A 19,706-nucleotide genomic window follows, 5' to 3' on the forward strand; every position below is an offset into this window, starting at 1 on the left:
TATAGTAATCAGTTTTATCGAAAATAAAAAGGTCAAAAATTTGCCATTTTTAAAAAAAATCCCTGTACTATAGTACATGGAAATTTTATAAAAATGGCCGATTTTCGACCCTTTTATTTTTTGACATAAATGGTTACTATTGCATAATAAACATGTGCAGAGAAGAATAATGGGTTCTGCGCATGTCAATTGTGCTATAGTAACCACTTTTGACAAAAATAAAATGAATACTCTAATAATAACTAAACAAGTTTAAGTGAGTATTGAATAAAATAATTATTGACAATTATTCGTAGGGCAGTACCAAATTATTTTATGTTTAAAACAACAACATTACACAGCTTGCTGTGCAATTAACACCATTGTTGTGCACTTGAATGGGTTTCCTATGACATAATAGGTGTTAATATGTCAATTGAGTGAGTCTTTCATGGCATTTGTAGTTGAGTTAGTCTTTGGTGACAATAGTAACACACACTTGTAATTGAGTGGTATTTTGATTTTTAAATTTCATATTTCTAGTTAAAATTTTGAATATCTGAATATACCACAAGGTGTATCATTCCCTAAATAGCCCAAAAAGCTAAAAAAGAATACTAAAACAAAAATATTGACAGAACATTAATTATATTTCAATTGTAGGACGGTTTATTACCGATATCTACAAAATCTACAATAACTTTCATTAAATAAAATGTGATTTTTTTTATTTACAAAGTTGTCCGTTGTTTACCACAAAGGGTACGCTCTTAAAATCAATATAACTCATTTTGACATATATCAGAACTGCATTGTAGGAGTTAGTCAGCTGTACTATGGTGTCAAATGTATTACCAAATCATTCAAAAAAAGTTAATATTATTTACAATAAATACATACATCATCAAGACACTTACTTCTCATTTCTAAATAAAATAATATAATAATTTAGTAAGTATTTACATATGTTTGATATGAAATAAATTATGTAACCATATATTTTCATTATTAAATTACAGAATTATTGTAAATTATGATTTTCTATTTTAATATACATAACATAGGTAACCTACAGATGCAGATATGGTCAATATGGATTACTCTCCCTAGAAGGAGGTTGAGAATTTGAAAAACCATTCATTTATTTCTCAAGCTGATTTTGAAGTGTGTACAAAAAAAAATAATCATAAATTATAATTATAACAAATACATTTACAATTACAATAGAAATCATTCCCTTAACATACAAAGACCCTGTTTGGATATAGCTGCATTGACATAAAAATTGCATTGCATTTTGTGCTATTAATTAATTAATATTTTCATGTAATTATTTAATTAATTATTCACAATTATTTTTCAATGGAAGATTTGTTCAATCAATAAAAAAATACAATTCTTACTTAAGTAGTTGCATTGTCACACTAAATAAATAAATTAATCCGGAAAGAAAATCTCTCAGATATTTACAATATATTACAACAAAAACTGGAAGATACTGTTATATTAAGGCAGTTAACACTTTTTTCTAAGCTAATCAGGTTTTATTGTTCGTTAAATATCAAATTTGCTTATAAAATAAGACTGTAATACAGTACCAGCGTATTTCCATAGCTTTAATTTAAAATCACTATTAAGCTTGGTTCCCACTAGCGACGCAACGTAACGCAATCTACGTAACATAAGTAAATGCCCTTATAATGTTTGCCCCCACCTGCGTGAAATGAAATTTGCGATGTTTGCAGCACTATTGCGTCGTCGGTTCCCACTTGTGACACTTTGCGCCGATACGTCACTGCGCTGCGTTGCATTCTAGTGGGAACCACGCTTTATCATTTAGTATTATAAGTTTCAACATACAGCGCAAGATAACCTTTAGAAATTAGTAACGTAAAAATTCATTGTACTCATACAAATTGGAATGCGTTTCCTTACTCGATTCCTCAAGAGTTTTGTAGAATTCTACGTACAGGCAATTACCTAAAGCGCAATATGCGTAGGTCAGAATCAGAATCAAGATAATGACTTGAGTATAACTCATACAATGTGTAAGTCCCAGATGGAATTACTGTTTTAATTTATCGTATAACTTTTATGACTTTTAATTTTTCTTATTAATTTAACTATTATATTATTAATTGTGACAAATAAAATATAATTGTTTTTATAATTTGAAATTGTTGCTACCCTATTTTAAATATCTCCTATATAAAATATGAACCTAGCTTAGCTTCAGGGTTGATTAACAACCTCCTGTGTTACTAAAGCTGTGGAATCATCGTTCTTTATAATAGCTTGATCAGTCCCATTAGAAAATGACACTCCAGGAATCATAGGATCCCAGTGCATACTGCTGCGTCTTTTCATAATACTTCTCCGCTTTTTCTGACTTTCTTGTTTGGTGTAATCAAATGGTTTTCTATATCTTTGATATCTTTTGAAGCACAATAGTACTACAGCAATGATGATAATAACGACAATGACACAGAAAACGGCAGCCAAAATGATTGGTGTGGACGAGTGCTGATTATGTGATAACGAATCTGGACCTAATAAAAGTTTGAAAGTGAATGTTAAGTGTCTGGTAAATGAGATTCAAATCTGCCTGATATTAATAACAAATGACGACAAACCAAACAATTGCCTAAAGCTCTGTCTAGAATATCAAACTATAGTTTGATAAAAAAAAGTGTGTTGTGCCCAAATATGGTAGTGATATGAAATCATCGTGTCTGCATCAAATTTTTTTTTCACATAAAGTCTAATAGTGTGAACAGAGCTTTTTTTATTTGTCTTATGTAGGTTCGACCTTCTTTTATTTCTTCATCAATAAAATGTTCGTTTACAATGTATCGCACTTGATTAATGTAATATTATAATACAATACAACTGACATTAAATAACTTTTAATACATCTTATATCTCACACCGACCATTGCATTTTATATATAATAGTAGGGAAAGAATAAAAATAAAAATTATTTAGTGTAGACAGAGCTTTACTCATAATTTATCAATTTAAAATATGAAAATAAAAGTAAATAATTCTTACCTGTGATAGATATAAATGCATCCGCTGATGTGCCTCCTTCCTCATTCTTAACATTGCAAGTAAACTTTCCAGAATCAGTAGGTTGTGCATTAGAAATAGTCAATACACCATTATTGACAATTACATGATCACTTCCTTTTAAAATGTTATTATTCTTGTACCAGGAATATACAAGCTTTCCTGATCCTATAGCTTGGCACTTTAGGCTCACTGTAGCACCACTTACGTAAGATCCATTTGAAGGTGAATTTGTGATGACTGGTGGTCCTATGAAGATGAAAAAAAAGGGGTTGATAGTATTTTGTGAATTTACTATTGATTAGCTTGTTATTGAGGATCTGTGTCTGTGACATATGATCAGTCCCCTGCCCCACACAATGCAAAGAATATTGTACAGTACTGTTGGTATTTATCGCATCCACACATAAGATCAAAGGACTGTTACAAGTTCCTATCTTGGCAATGCAAGCTCAGTGTCCAAGATTTCCTTGATTTATACTAATAGTAAGTTAGAAATGCTGGTACAGAATAAAATAGACGTAGTTACCTTTGACTAACAGTTTCACAGAATATTCAATAACCTCAACAGGATTAACTGCAATGCAGGTATAATAACCCATGTCGGTTCGTTGTACGTTTCTCACTAGTAAAGTACCGTTCACGAGGACTTCTAATCTTGCATATTGTACATCTTTCCCATCTTTCTTCCAGTAGATGGTAGGGCTAGGAGCACCAATTGCTGCACAATGCAACATGACATCACTGGCAACATCAGCACTTGTGTCTTCTGGTGTAACAGTCATATTTGGTAATCCTGACAAAGAAAACCATAATTGTAAACAAATGTACTAATGAAACAGAATACTATCAACAGTGCTCTTATACCTCTTTCCAATCACCTTGCAAAAAACACACACCATACAAAATGACAGTGTTGACTCTAGAGTGTGTAAACTGGAGGTTTGCTAGGTGATGTGGAATAGGTGTAATGGTCAAGAATAGGTATAATGGTCAAATAAGGTACAGTGTGACATATCCAATACAATAGATTTTTCATTCAATTCAAAACAAATTAACAATAATAAACAGTACAGGAAAGTATTCAGGGTATCACAAAAAAGTGACCAATGGTCAGACTTACAGTATTTCCATTGTGGCCCTTAATTAAATCCTATATGTGGTAAAGTTGTAGTATCTTAACATTCATGCTTAGTGAGTATTGTAAGTGTCTAAGTACTTACTTAGAACAGATAGTTCAGCACTAGCAACATCAATGCCTTTCTCATTCACTGCAATACATCTGTATGTTCCGGCATCTTCTTCTCGGATGTTCTGAATGAATAATGTACCATTCGAGTCAAAGTGCTGGTAGCGATCACCAATAAGTGGCTTGCCATTATGTTGCCAGCTGAAGTTGGCCTCAGGGATGCCAGCGGCTAAGCAGCCTAGCATTGCTGTGTCTCCTATCAATGTCTGGGAATGTTTCACGTCAATAATGCTTGGTTTCTCTGCAATAAAATAACAACAATCATTTCATCCATTGTCAGCCCACTTCAGAGTCAAGGTCTTCCCAAGTTTAACTATGCAGCTCTCAGAATATTGGTGTTGAGCCTGTTCTTGGAGACCATTCTCCGAAATGTAGATAGGCAGGACACCTTGCGAGAACGAACCGCTGCTAATAATACTTATTAATAAAGTACCATCTTTATATTAAATATTATATATAGTTTAAGTCAGTACCACACTTATCAGGGTGAGATCTTAATTTCATTTACACAAGTATCAAGAAACTACATTCTCAAAATCATTTAGACGCAAATGCATGTACAAACTTTTTCCATTTATCATAGTATGATTGGTACTGTAACATTATGTTGGCTGCCACTTTGATATAAACAAATGCTAGAAACCTGACAATCAAAATTAACCAATTAACTAACCTTTTACCATGAGGTAAGCACTCGCACTAACTCTTCCGATTGTGTTTTCTAGTACACAAGTATAGTTTCCCGTATCCTGCCAATGTGTGCGACTGAAGTAAAGAGATCCCTGAGAACGTACTGCAATGCGACCTGAACGAATATCAGCGTCGTATAGTGCTTTGCCATTGTGCAGCCAGCTGGCGGTGGTAATGATGGGGGCTGGGTTACCGGATGACTTGCAGAGTAGTGTCACACCAAAACCGTGTGATACATTCTTATCAGATGGTAGGGTTAAAAACTTAGGAAGACTGGTTCCAACAGCTATTAAAAATAAAATTGAATTATTGAAACTTTGTGCTTTACTTATAATTTGTTCGGGGGTAATCAAGATACAAACTAAACCACTTTTTTTTTATTTGTACAGTCCGTACAGTATTAAACTATAATATAATAATTACATTATTTTAATATTTGAATGTTTATAAACATTCAATATTGAAAAACTATTATAACTAACCAGTGGTAGCACAGTTGATTAAACTTAAATACTAAAAGTATATCTTCGCTTGAAGAATGACTTGGCAAATAAAAGTTGGGCTTGATTTCACAAAATTTCATTCTAGAATTTTCTAGGGAAGTAGGAGATTTCAACCTTCACTGAATATACAAGGTTAAACAATCAAATTGATCTCACCACGGAGTACTATAATCTCAAAAATTCAAATCCCCACATATCAAAAGTATTAATCTATTTATACAAATTACAACCTCAAATGCTGATTGGTATGGAAAATAGACAAGGTTGCGCTTATATTAAAAGAATTAAAAAAGTGATTGATTACCTATGCAATTAACACCATCGCCAATGGTACCTTCTGGACAAGGGCCACAAACCGATGAACCCTGTGTTGCATTAACACACTCTACACCTTCAAAGCAACTGCCAAACCCACAGGCTCCAGTGTTTGTCTTTCGACAAATGTTCTGCTGAGGTTGAACGTATCGTGATCCGTCACATGTTATGGCTGGAAAAAATGAAACGAGTTTGTTAGAAAAATGGATGAGAATCTCTTTTAGAAATTGTTAGAGCCCTACAGTCTATTGTTTAACTGCAGTATGTAGTAATACTGGTATGTGTTTTATATGGCAATGCCCGACACATGTTCATTTTCTCTTTACTTTTTAACCACTAATATATTGGTTCTCTTATCTTGGTGATTTTGTTCATTAATTAAATATTGCATCAAAATGTTTTCTGTTAAAGTTTATTTGTCTAACTTACCAACTAATTCATCTTTTAATCCACTGCATGTGTTTGCATTCGTGTGTGGACAGTGAAGTACAGATTTCTCAAAGCCTTGGCATTCAACATTATCTATCCCTACAACTGTTTTCTGTGGTGGCATGTCAAATTGTGGTCTAGAATTGGCTGTCCGTCCAAAGCCTAGTTCTTGGCACACAACCTAACACAATTAATCAATATTAAAATATTCAATTCACTGCCTCATATATAACATCTTGTCCTTAAGCGATGTTTTCTGTTAATTCTTCTTCAGAATTAAGCTCTGTCCACATTATCAAACTTTATGTGACAACAAAATGTGCGCATATATGGACACAATAATAGTCATATCACTACCTGTACCATATTTGGGCACATTGATACTGTAGACAGAGATTTAGGTAGTAGTAACATTTCCTGGTACTGATATTCAGGACCTTTTAATTTTTGATGTATTCAATATTAATATCATAAAATGCTTTTTAAAGGTAATTACCTCGGAATTAATCAAACTCCATGAGTGTCGGCAGACTGTATACCAGACGTTGTTCTGCTTTACTTCTAATCTTCCCGACAAGGCTGTAGCACCACCAATGAGTCGTACTTCAGATGGGATGATCTTATCTGGTAAAAATGACTCGAGGGTGTCGCCATTTGAACAAGATTGTACACACAAGGAACCTAGAAACACAACAAACAAATACTTATGCATGCTTTCCATGAGTATCAGCCTGGTTTTAGTTGACTTTAAAATATGAAGCATTTTTCATTCATAAAGCATTATTTTATTAGAGAAAATTTTTTTTAAATAATTGAAATATTTTATAATTGGACAAAAATTAAAGACCACAGAGAGACGAACAATTCATAGATACTTTTGGAAAACTTAAATGCATCATTATTATTTACAAATACAAATACATTACCTTCTAAGTTATAGCCAGGCTTGCATGATTTGCAGACAGCATTATTATCGGCATCAAAACAGGCTGTACAACGCTCATTACAAGGCTGGCAGAGCCTTTGGTTTGTGTCACCATAATAGCCTTCAGGGCAGGTATCTACACAAGAGTTTGATATAAGATAGAACGGAGCGGCACAACTTGTGCAAGTATCTGAAGTTCCCTGGCATGAATGACAAGATCCACTGCAGTGCTGACATACTCTGTTTGCATCAGGATAATATCTAAAATACAAGATCACAGACATTGTAAAATGACTACAGTAGAACATTCTATTGAAGGGACATTCCAAGGGAAAACTTTCTGTACAATGAATGAAGGGTAATATATATTTTATGACAATGTCCAAAACATATTCAGGAACACTCCTATTAAGTAGGCGACACTTTGTTGGGTTCCAAAGGTAAAAGAGGTTCAACTATAGAAATGTACCGAAGAAATAGAAAAGAAGATAAAATGGATATGTTAAATAGTACTAATCTTCTCTCTTTACAATAACAGCTTTCCCTTACCCATTTCCACAATCAGAAACACATTTTTGAGATGTATCAGGACCAGAACACTGCACACCAGCATCTTCCCCATGTTCACAGTCATGCGCTCCGATACCGTCCATATGGTTTTTACAAGACAGGACATCTTGCTCTGAGCCTACACAGTTAACATCATCAAGAAGGATGGGTCCGATACCTGGTCCAAAGAAAGCAGCGCGATAGGCTCCATTGGCACTGCCGAACGACAGTTGTCGACAAACAACACTTGCATCTACCATATCCCATGAATCATCACAAATCGTGCCCCATACACCGTTATGACGCACCTCAACTCTTCCCTCAAGAGGTGTTGATCCGTCGACCAATCGTATGTTCTCGTTTCCGTGCTTGATGAAGCCTGACCCACAATTCGGAATACAGGTGTTTAGTTCGCTTAGATAAAATGATTGTTTGCATTCTATACACTTGGATGCACTGTCAACACAGTCTTTGCATTCAGCACTGAAACAAAAACAAGAGTAGAACATGAAAAATATATATGAATAAAATTCAGTAGTAGTTTTAAAATTTAATCATCAAAATTAATATGGAGAGGGTTTTCAGTCACTGCATTGCAAGTACTTCAAACTTTTGTTCTCAACCTGGGTTGTACAAATGGGCCAAGCATACGATACTATACTATATGCCTCATTTGGGCTAACAAATTCATTTCAAGCAGGTTGTTATACTTATATTCAAAGTTATATTCATTTTTAACTCACCTGCATGTTTTGCATGTAGCATCGGTGTCGCCATAAAAACCCTCAGGACAACGCACAACACACTCATATTCCCTAGTCATAAAAAGTCCTGCTTCACATTTTGTACAGCGGTCAGGATTTTGCTCACACTCGGCACATTTGTGTGAACATTTACCACATGTTTTGGTTGTTGAGTTCGAAAAGTAACCTTTTGAACAATCTACTTGACTTATACAGACTCGCGACGTATCAGGTCCTGAGCAACGCACACCTGTAAATAAGATATTGAACGTAGGATTAACAATACACCTTGTTTATACTCTGATGGATCATGAAACTATAATATATTATAGTTCCATGGATGGATATACAGGAAGAATAAGGAAATAAATATATAACCAGGGTAGTTAAAAATGTCAACCTTCCATTTCTCTTAATTGCACTTTTCAAACTATAGAGACTATAGCAGCTCAACTAGAAAAAATGTGTATACAATTTCTAGATAAGTGAACATGAGATATGTATCTATACATATAGAAGCCTCCTCAGCACATTACTGTATTAAATTTAAACATAAAACAAAGTCGATAATTAACAAAGATAATTAAAATTCACCAATATGAAAGCTCAGTCTACTATCAAATTAGTTTGACAAACAGTGTGATGTGCTCAAATATGGTAGTCGTCGTGTCCATATATGGGCATATAACATTTTTTTTGTTAGTGTAGACAGAGCTTAAGTAGAAAGAAAAAATGAATTTAATATCTTTGGGATGATAGATTCCTGTTATATTATAATATAATATTGTACATTATACACTACGTACCTGCATCTTCATGATGACGGCAATCTGAGGACATCCATCCAGCATGCTGACAATTAAATATTGTTGTCTCATTTCCAATGCACTCGACTTCATCCATGTGAATGCTGCCAAAACCCTGTCCATATCTGATGAAATAAAATTAAACTAATTTAAAAAAAGGTATTACAAATGTATAACTGCACTTAAAAACACGCTTTAATGTTTGTTTTTATTTCAATTTGAACCAGTATAAATGTTAATGACTTATATACTGTATGTACAACTCTATTTATTATAGTATAACTAGCTTAATTGCTCTAACCATAATAATAATAATAATGTTATTTCTATATTATGTATAATTGTGCTTATGTAAGGTATATAGATGCTGGCAACCATTCAATTTTAGTACAACCAGTGAAAATATTTAATGCACTTTAAAATAAACTAAATCTAGTTTATTACTTAAAAATAAATACTAATACTTTTGAGTATAATGGTTGATATTAGGGTGAGTTGAAATTAGAATTTAGCAACAGCTAGGCCTTCGGATACATAGACTATAAGCCTGAATTCTCACCTTGCTTGTGGAAACACCTCAACAGCATGGCCTAGGCCTAATTCAGTGCATATTACATCACCATCTTTCAAATCCCAATTATCGTCACAAACTGTTCCATATTCACCTTGATACAAAACCTCTACACGCCCCTCTGTAGGAGTTGGACCATTTACCAAACGTACCGTTTGTAACTGGATCAGACTGTATCCATCACAACGTTCCACACATTTATCCCCTATAATAAAACAAAAATGAAGTAATTGCAGATGTATTACTAAAATGAAATTTCACTTTTTTTCTCTAGGAACACATGCTTGTAAGACTGACATGGTTCTGTAGTTGTCCCATGACCTAGATTATCATAGGAGCGTAGGAGATGATATGATACACAGGCATAAGCCATATCTCCCAGTGGTGCCTATCTTCTCTTCGGGCAATTAATGTTACATTAAATAACAATAAAAAGCTTATACATTAAAGGTGAAAATAAGAGGTTTGATTGTATGAATTTACCTTGTAAATAGAGGGGCACTACACAACTAGTACATGTCGAAGTGGTCACATGACAAGTAGCACATGACGCATCACATTCCTTACAACTTCCATCACTTGAATGAAATCCATGTCCGCAATCACTTACGCAATCATTTTCTTTTAACTGGTATCCGGGCGCACATCGTGTGCACACGTAACTATCTGTCTCCCCCTTGCACTCATCGCAATAATCGTTACACTGTATACATTCGCGTGTGGTTACATTACCATAGAAACCGGCAGGACACGAATCAATGCACGTTCTAACACCCGGACCTACAAACAAAAGGAAATTTAATTGAAGTTGATTATTCATATTATTCAATTTATCTGCATGCAAATCTTAAGTGGTACAATAGTGGAATTACCATCAGTTTAACTATAATTATGTGGTTTTTGTATCTAAGACTGTATAGCAACCATACTGCTACACATTTTACAAGTATTCTTGCAAACTAGAAGTGGCTAATTAATAAACCTCTAAATAGAATCAGCTTACACAATGAACTTCTGTAGTGTCTTTTCTTTCATTTTCCAGAAGTTTTTAGAATGACCTAATTAGGCAAAGGTATCACACATCATGATATTAAAACCTCTATTAAGGGGACACCTTTGGGATCAATCAAATGTCCCATCAATAGGGTGTCTACTGAATAGGGTTGATCGAAATGTTAAAACATATATTTCACCATGTTTAATTCATGGAAATGTATCCACTTAGTAGGGGTGTCCACTGAATAGGGGTGTCCAAAAGAAGGGGGTCCTAACTGTACTGTACAGTACTTCAACTTACAGAGAAACAATTGTTTTGTATTAAATTAAATGTACCGTTATGTAAACACTATTAACAATAACATTGTAAAAATATAATATCATTAAATATTAATATTATATTTTAAAATATATTTTGTATAAATCCTTTAAAAAAAAAACACCAAAAAAACTGTGATACTGTACTACTGTAGATAGATTTCTATATCAAACCACAACATTTGTACAGTGAAATTTCTAATGACTACATTTCAACAATATAAAAGCTTATCATATTTCAATACAACCCGCACAAATTATTATAAAACAACTGGTTAAGTTCAGGTATTGTATTAAAACAACTCCACCTACTTAGACAACAATGAAGTGGTATTATGACGCAGTATATCTACGCACTCATATATACACCTAAAGGATAATAACCACTCATGTATGGACATTGCTTTCAAAGCTATAGCTTTTCAAGTGGATGAATATAGGTTGGATATACTGTAAGGATGATGCAACATCATGTGCAATCAATCTGGTTGTCATAAACTTTATACTATTGCTATGTAAAATGTATTCTGACCATAGGTATAATTGGATAATGTCCAAAACAAATGATAATTATTGACATAATATACACATTTCAACTATTCCAAATGTAGTCAGCTGTATTGGAATGTATTGATTAGTTTTATGTACTTCTACAATCATTGATCAATATTGAATATTAATATCACAAATCGAGTGTAAATTACAACGGTATCAGTTGAAATAATATTCACAAAATATAAATGTGATAATAATATTGTACGAGTATTATAGTTAAATAGGAGAGTGTGTTAATATTGTACACAATAATGACTTTTTTTGTAATGCTTTTTAAAAAAAATATTTAATTTTTTAACTATTCATCATGTAGGCTTATGACTACGGTTTCAGCCAGAGGCTGCTTGTGTCATCTTTTTAATAAAGATATACCGAATATTAATTATTAAAAATATAAGTTCAAATAAAATTTATACCTGAACATCTAATAGCTACATCTTTTCCATGGTTACAGTTGTTAAGGCCCCAATCCCGATGGAAGCATTCAGTCAAGCGTTGCTCAGTTCCAGATGGACAAATGACATCATCAAGCCATATGTTTCCTACTCCAGGTTGGATATAGTGATCGGAAAGCGCAATAATCCCAACAGCACGTCCTGGAAAAGTCAATTAAAAGTACAATTTGAAAAAACAGACTTTGTTTGTAAACATAGTAGTATAAAAAATACTGTGGAGAAAACAAAATATACAAAATATTAAATAAACATTATTAAGACTATTGTTAACATTGTCTGTTTTGTTTGTTTTTTTCTTTTTTTAATGTTTATTTATTTTTTAATTGTTTGGTTACTTTATTTTTGATTGCTACATTTTAAAAAATATTGTTGTTTAAAAAAAAATTTATTTTCCGCAATATTATATACAGTATTTATTACTAAAATGTTGTGGTTGTTATTAAGTATTACATATTAGTAGGTTCAACATTTGGTCAAGTACCAGGGCATTAAACAAGTCCCTTCAGCTTTCTAGACTCAACATTATAAAGTAGTACTGCATATGTGCCATTAAATATCAATAGAAAATTGTAGAAAACTACAAGTAATGTCAAAACATTCTTTAGATTTTTTAAACTGTAGTCTTTCTCAACTTAAATGTATTTAAAACAAAATCTTTTGAATTTTGCCCTATTTACATAAACTGAGAATAAAATAAAAGTGAACACTTTTTTGTCAAACTAGTTTGATAGTGTGGACAGAGCTTAATACATATATATATATACACACGTAATGAAAAATCTAAACCCTATACTCATACTTTTCTATACAAATGGGTTAACACCCCTCTGTATACTTGATATGCCTTGTAGACCTGGATTGAACACACAAGAGAGGAAAGCCGCAAGGGCGCTAAACCTGATAGATCTTTACAAGCTAACCCTATATTAACCCCTTCCTTTAGATCCTGGAACGTGATAAACCTTCATTCATGCTATTTTGTTGAAAGAGTGAATTTATAGGCTGTTCATTGATTAACTGTAATTCCTGAATCTGGTTGAGTGAACACAAATAACAACATAAGTCCCAAATTAGTATGAACTTTCCTTGAACTGACTGGGTAAATGCAATCTGGCATAAACGATAATTTTGTATGTAATTTAAGCAAAGGGGAAACATATACTGGTATAAAAAAATTCATTTATACTTTTTGTTTAGTTTGCATTTCAAAAAAGTAATTTAATTTCTTGCATCACTAAATATCAACTCCTACCTTCCCTTCCTTTTAAAAAATAGTTTTTAAAAGAAAGCTATTGTTTATCAACCAGAAAATTTTCTTTTTTATTTTGTATACATGAAAATATAATTAATCTTTTCCTCTACATTCCTGCTATTCATTCTCTCAAACGCTAATTTTACACATGAGTAACCCATGAGACAGAAGGTTGTGTAGTGTTTGTATAATGGGAGTATCTTTAAAATTCCCCTTGCCATGGTTTTGTTTTCATATTTTATTATTATTATAGATGCTTTGATTTGTTATGCTTGCTTGAATATATTTTTAATTTGTAAATGGTATAAAAATAGTATCAAAACCCAAACTTTGATGAGTTTACATATAGTGTGTGTATTTGTAAAATTACTTACCATTATTTGTTTTATATAATGGGAGTAGCTTTAAAATTCCCTTGACGTATTTTTGTTTTAATATTGTATTATTATTTATATGCTTTGATTTATTATGCTTGCTTGAATATATTTTTTATTTTTAAATGGTATAAAAATACTAAAAACTGGTTTATAAATATCAAAACCGAAAGTTTGAAAAATGAAGAGTACATAGTGGGATTATCTGTAAAATTCCCTGACTTCTTTGTTTATTGTATCTACTATTGATTTCAATTATGTTATACTTTAAACTGTTTCAATAGATTTTTTTTTACTGAATTAAAAATAATAAAAAAAACAAAAGGTTGAAATGAAGTTTAAAAAAAAAAAAAACCCCAAAAACAGAAATAAAAATATAGAAAAAACTATAAAAAGTAAATAAATATAAATATATAATATTCTAAATCCAAAGGCAAATTACTGAAAAAATGACAATACTGTGGGTGAGTGTTATATATCCATTAAAGTGTAGAACTTAAAGCAAACATTTTAAATTATTATAACATTTTTAATTGTTATAATAATGTTAATTAATACTTCAGGTTACAAAAACTAACAATGGGAGAAAAATATCGCTTAATATTTGAGTTAATACAAACAGTAATAGAGAGTTTGTGGTTAATATAAATTATATCTTTTTTATACTACAAACGGAAAACCATCTTGGTTTTATATTTAGCCTCAGAGGATGTGGTTTCCAAAACCAAATCCATAAATCTTTCCCAAAAAGGATGAAGAACAAGCCTTAATAATTTCATTTCCTGAAGAAAAAGGGAGATTAAATCCGTGATAAATCCTTCGGAAAGGAAACAATACCTTCTTTATTTACAGGCTAGGGGCATTTTTAAGATATTTTAAAATCTTAATTGTTATTCTATTTGAATTGGTTAATTCAATGCACATTTATTTTTAGTTTATTGTTAAAACAAATCAGAAAAAAATTACAAGCAATTAGTACTTTATGTAATATGAAACACTTTATAAGAATTATAGTTTTATAACAATTATAATTATTGGGCATTTTAATTGATATTGTGTATTGCATTTCAAGCATCATAACTTTTGTTTTTTTTAGGGTATATAATATACTGTAGATTAAGCAAATATAATGTCTCAACAATGTAAGTTGGATTGGTGGATATGCTTGCCTTCAGTACCACGATTTCCTAACAAAGACTCAGTCTCAGTGAAAAAAAAGCTGGCCTAGTTTTTTAAAGGTTTGCATTGAAAAGAAAGTAATTCCTGAAAATAAAAGGTTTGTGGTACATTGAGTATTTCCTGGAAATCAAGTACCGTAATGTGAAGTTAAGAATGTCTCAAGATGTTTCGGTTGTTGTACAAACATTAGTACACTATTAGATAGGTGGTACAAAACCAAAACGTTCCAGACATTCTCAACTCTACTATCATTACTTCCCTTCTAAATCTCTGTCTACACTATCAAACTGTATGTGACAACAAAACATGATGTGTCCATATATGGACATGATGATGTCATATCACTACCATATTTGGGTATATCACTACCATATTTGGGTATATCACTAGTTTGATAGTGTAGAAAGAGCTTAAGAATACAATGGTGTTCGTTATTATACTCATGGTAAGATTTAAAACATTGTTAAAATGTGTATAAATGATCCACACAGTGTACACATACCTAGGCCAAGTTCATTACAGGCCACGTTAGCAGTCGCCATCTCAAAGTAGTCACTGCAAACAGTACCCCACAGTCCATCATGTAGCACCTCTAGCCTTCCCTCTAACTGGTTCTTACCCCCCGCGAGACGGATCATGTTAGTACTTTGTATGTCAGTATCATTGATGTTCATTGCATATCTATTGCTGTCGCATTGAGTCACGCATTGGCCATCTTGAAATACCTAAGAAAAATCATACATAATTAATATAAAGTAAAGTATTTATAGAGTTATGGTTGTACTTTTGACCTGACGGTGTGTTAGCCCTACTAGCATACAAAACAAACTTGTAGTGAATAAAGTACAATAAAGTAACCAAGTTTTATTTTTACTTGTGATACAAACAGTAAAGTTTATGTGAATGTATTCATTAATTTTCAAATTATGAATTCCTAGTGAAAAATTAATAATGTATTCATACAAAATTAACAGCTGAATTAGCTAGCTGAAAAATGTTCTTTTTGTTTTTAAAAAGGCCATCTAATTAGTATAAGAATTTGAAAAACAAAACAAAACTGTGATTCAAAAGAGTTTTTACTTTTGGTACTGTTTTGGGGATTTTTCTGTAGTACAACAAACAATATTAAATATCACATGTTATACTATCACTTACAGTTTAGCATTTATTAGAATACAGAAACCTAAACTCAAAAGCAGCCTGAACTTTAAAGAACTTTTGCACATAAGTAGCCTCTAGGTTTTGAACTTAAAAATGAACTTTACAAGTAAAAAATTGTCTACCTTTGGTGGTTTACAATAACTGCATTGTAAGTTATTCTCCGGGGTGAAATCACAAGTGAGACATTCTTCTGCGCAAAGGTCACACGTAAAGCTTGCCTGATTCTCGTAAAGACTTGGGCCACACTCGATCACGCAAGTGTCGTTTAAAAGGTACATATCTGGTCCACAGCTAGACACACAAGATGATCCCTAATATATTTAAAAAAATATATCATATTTATTTTAAACAGGTTTAATCAAATTGTAAAACATTAAAATTTATTTGACTGATGAAAGTGAATTGGAAAAAAGAATTAATTGCCTATTACATTTTTTATACTACAGTATTACAATTAAAGATGTACAGCTGTATTGTCCCCTGAAAAAATAATTCTTAAAAATATTTTGATGAATATGCCTTTTAATGTCACATATAATTATCCACTTTGACCAAAAATTGGATCGAAAAAAATGTATTTATCTGAAAAACTGTAATTTAATGCAAAAAAGAGTCAAATTGGCTGCCAGCTAATGGAATTTAGATTGCATTCAACAATTTATCTTGTCATTTTATGAGTAAAAACATTGTTTTATCTTTAATAAAACTAAAAAATAAAGTCTTCATTTTTCATTTTTTTTTGGGAGAAAATACATTTCAATAATACTGTACAAAAATTATTTATTTATTAAGACGTAGTTAAAATTATTGAAAATACTACAAATGCTGAATTAATACGATTGATTGCTTTTTTTATGTTTCCTTTTGTCTTTTTATTACAGTCCATCAATAATCATTGTGGGTAAAATAGTCTTCAATGTAGTATTTTATTTCCATAGTAATGAGAATTACTACAAACTTATGACCAGTATTTTTCTGGAATTTATAATATGTGGGAATTTATATCTGTCTGTTACTAAAATCGCTTAAGCTTTCATATCAAGGCCAACCATGCTTTACTTGAATAAAACTACTATGATGCTCTCGCAAATATGAAAACGGTAAAGCTAACTTAAGCCGCGTTGTGAGGCCTATCTAAGGAAAGCGCAAATTCTATACATTTTTAATATTTTGTCTTTGTCACGATATATTTAACACATATTTATAGTCTTGTGTGTTGAAAAAGAAAACAGTTTTTATATATATAATAATATATCTCATAAGTATCAACCAATCATCATAATCTGTAATATATTATCTTACAGTCACATTTTATTTTATGTACTACAGTATCATCATTATGTTATGTAATAGTAATATTAAAATAATTAATTGAAACCTAATAAAAACAATTTTTTTTTGGTTATAAAGTTTCTTCCTAATTTATAAAAGATCAATCTCAATAAAGAGAATCAGGTTATTGCATATGTTAAACATCTGAAAATTCTTGGTGTGTACATATCCGATGATTTGTCATGGTCTAAACAAGTCCATGAGGTTGTAAATAAGTGTAATAGAACACTGGGTCTTGTTAGAGCAATTGCTGGTGGTTGTTCTACACCCGTTCTTTTAAAATTATACCAGTGTCTAGTCCTCCCTCATATACAGTACTGTTGCGAGGTGTGGTACCCTTATCGCATATGTCAAATTCAAATGATTGAGCAAATCCAGAGACGGGCCACCCGGTTGATCTTACATCAACGTCGTCAGGAACAGTCATATGAGGGGAGACTAGACACTCTTGGTATCCCATCCACAATCGCTATTAGAGATTGTTATACTGTTCTATTTGTTTGCAATGTTTTACTTTATTATCAAAGATCTATTATTTATAATTTACTCATAGTTAATAATCGTCATGATACTCTCACTTTCAAGCATCTTCGCTCCAGTAATGATATGTCAAAATTTTGCATCCCGACCAGATTCACTAGAACTTGGAATTCCATACCCAATGAGATTCGCGATATTTTTGTTAATGGTTCTTTTATTAATTTCAAATTATCTCTAAAGCTATATTTTAAATGTCGGAGAGAAACTTTTTAAATTTTTTAATGAAATGATATGTCTACTATATTAGTATATATTCTTGTTATTTGTTATTTATGTGTTGGAGAGACACACCTTACCGGTGACAGCGTTTTGTTTAATGGTTTTGTCTTTCCTCGGCCTCATGTCTTGTTTTTCATATATATATATATTTCTATGTTTTTTTTTGTAATTATTATTTTATGTTTATTGCCGAAATGAATAAAATAAAATAAATAGATAATAAATACAGTGCTACAGTATAATACTAGCAATACGCATCAGCAACCTTGGTTGGTTAAGGTATTGTATGGTAACGTAGTCTACTGTATACCTTGTCTGTGATGTGAGGAATAGCAACATAGTTTTCCATAGGGTTTCAGATACAGTATTAGAGAGAACAATAACAAGCCATTAAATAATTGTGCTTTAGGTAGTGCTCCCCTTATGGGAGATTGAAAAAAATATCCGGTGTCTAGACATATAGTTTAAGTTAAAACTAATAAAAAATCATTATAACTTCATTATAAATAATAGTAAACCAGCATCTGGAATTCCTTTGAATAGAAATACATTTTCTTATGACTTTACCACTCATAAAACACTTTACAGTACTTTACAAGGATGAACCATTACCAGCTATACTCTTGATATATTCAAGATAAGGCCTACTATATAATAATACATCTCATCTCTTATAGATGGTATAGAGATTGTATTGTGAGAAAAATAGCAATAGTGTGTATATGTTACATACTGCAGGCTATAGTATACAAATACAGCTATGGTGGTGCAGCGTGTTTGAAAGTTTTGAATAAAGTATATATAATATTAAAAGATTTTTTATGGTCATTGAATTTTGGATTATTGTTGTGTAGAACCTTTTAAAAAAGGCAAATATGTAAAGGTAAATAAAAAAAGAAAATCAAACAATATTGTGTAAAATGTAAACAATGATAAACCAGTCCTATATTTGTCAGTCTGGTTGAAATATCGCACACATTATTAATTACTATACAAATTTATTCACAAGAGCAAAGCCGTAAATCTTCGTGACTTTCAAAGCTTGAAGGACAAACGCATGGGCTGGTAATTATTGCATCATTCAGATATAACTCTGTCTACTTCGATCGAACTAAACTGACTGCTTATAAACAACATACACTATTAAACCACGCAATTCATTTTTCGTCATAAATGAAAATAAAACATAATAATGTTTGTAATATTTTTATTGCCATCTGTTTATTTTGAAATATACTATAATTATTGATAGGCTGGTAATTATTGCATCATTCAAATAACTCTACCTACTATGATCGAACTAAACCAGCTGCTTACTAACAACATACACTATCAAACAACGCAATTCATTTTTAGTCAAAAATGAAATTAAAACATAATAATTGTATCAATTGTTTACCAAAATGTTTGTAATATTTTTAGTGCCATCTGTTTATTTTGAAATATGCTATAATTATTGATTGGCAATGTACTAATGTCATTCTACTTGAAAGGGC

The 19,706-nt window shown here is 31.6% G+C and overlaps 1 protein-coding gene across 2 annotated transcripts in view; it reads right to left on the minus strand.

Annotated features, from left to right (window-relative positions):
- Nucleotides 1–610: 610 nt before the first annotated feature.
- LOC140052321 (scavenger receptor cysteine-rich domain-containing protein DMBT1-like) overlaps nt 611–19,706 on the minus strand; it is a 38,365-nt gene continuing 19,269 nt past the window's right edge. For both annotated transcript variants that reach the window (XM_072097829.1, XM_072097828.1), the window contains 17 exons: nt 16,242–16,430; nt 15,461–15,683; nt 12,115–12,294; nt 10,313–10,609; nt 9,818–10,034; nt 9,259–9,383; nt 8,453–8,702; nt 7,710–8,192; nt 7,162–7,421; nt 6,732–6,916; nt 6,236–6,416; nt 5,796–5,978; nt 4,972–5,274; nt 4,273–4,539; nt 3,579–3,845; nt 3,032–3,298; nt 611–2,528 (listed from right to left, as the gene is read on the minus strand). In XM_072097829.1, coding sequence (XP_071953930.1) covers nt 2,212–2,528; nt 3,032–3,298; nt 3,579–3,845; nt 4,273–4,539; nt 4,972–5,274; nt 5,796–5,978; nt 6,236–6,416; nt 6,732–6,916; nt 7,162–7,421; nt 7,710–8,192; nt 8,453–8,702; nt 9,259–9,383; nt 9,818–10,034; nt 10,313–10,609; nt 12,115–12,294; nt 15,461–15,683; nt 16,242–16,430 — 4,194 coding nt within the window. In that variant the 3' untranslated portion in view covers nt 611–2,211. The remainder of the gene's footprint in view (nt 2,529–3,031; nt 3,299–3,578; nt 3,846–4,272; nt 4,540–4,971; nt 5,275–5,795; nt 5,979–6,235; nt 6,417–6,731; nt 6,917–7,161; nt 7,422–7,709; nt 8,193–8,452; nt 8,703–9,258; nt 9,384–9,817; nt 10,035–10,312; nt 10,610–12,114; nt 12,295–15,460; nt 15,684–16,241; nt 16,431–19,706) is intronic.

The sequence above is a fragment of the Antedon mediterranea genome, chromosome 6, assembly GCF_964355755.1.
Source record: "Antedon mediterranea chromosome 6, ecAntMedi1.1, whole genome shotgun sequence".
Classification (NCBI taxonomy): Eukaryota; Metazoa; Echinodermata; class Crinoidea; order Comatulida; family Antedonidae; genus Antedon; species Antedon mediterranea.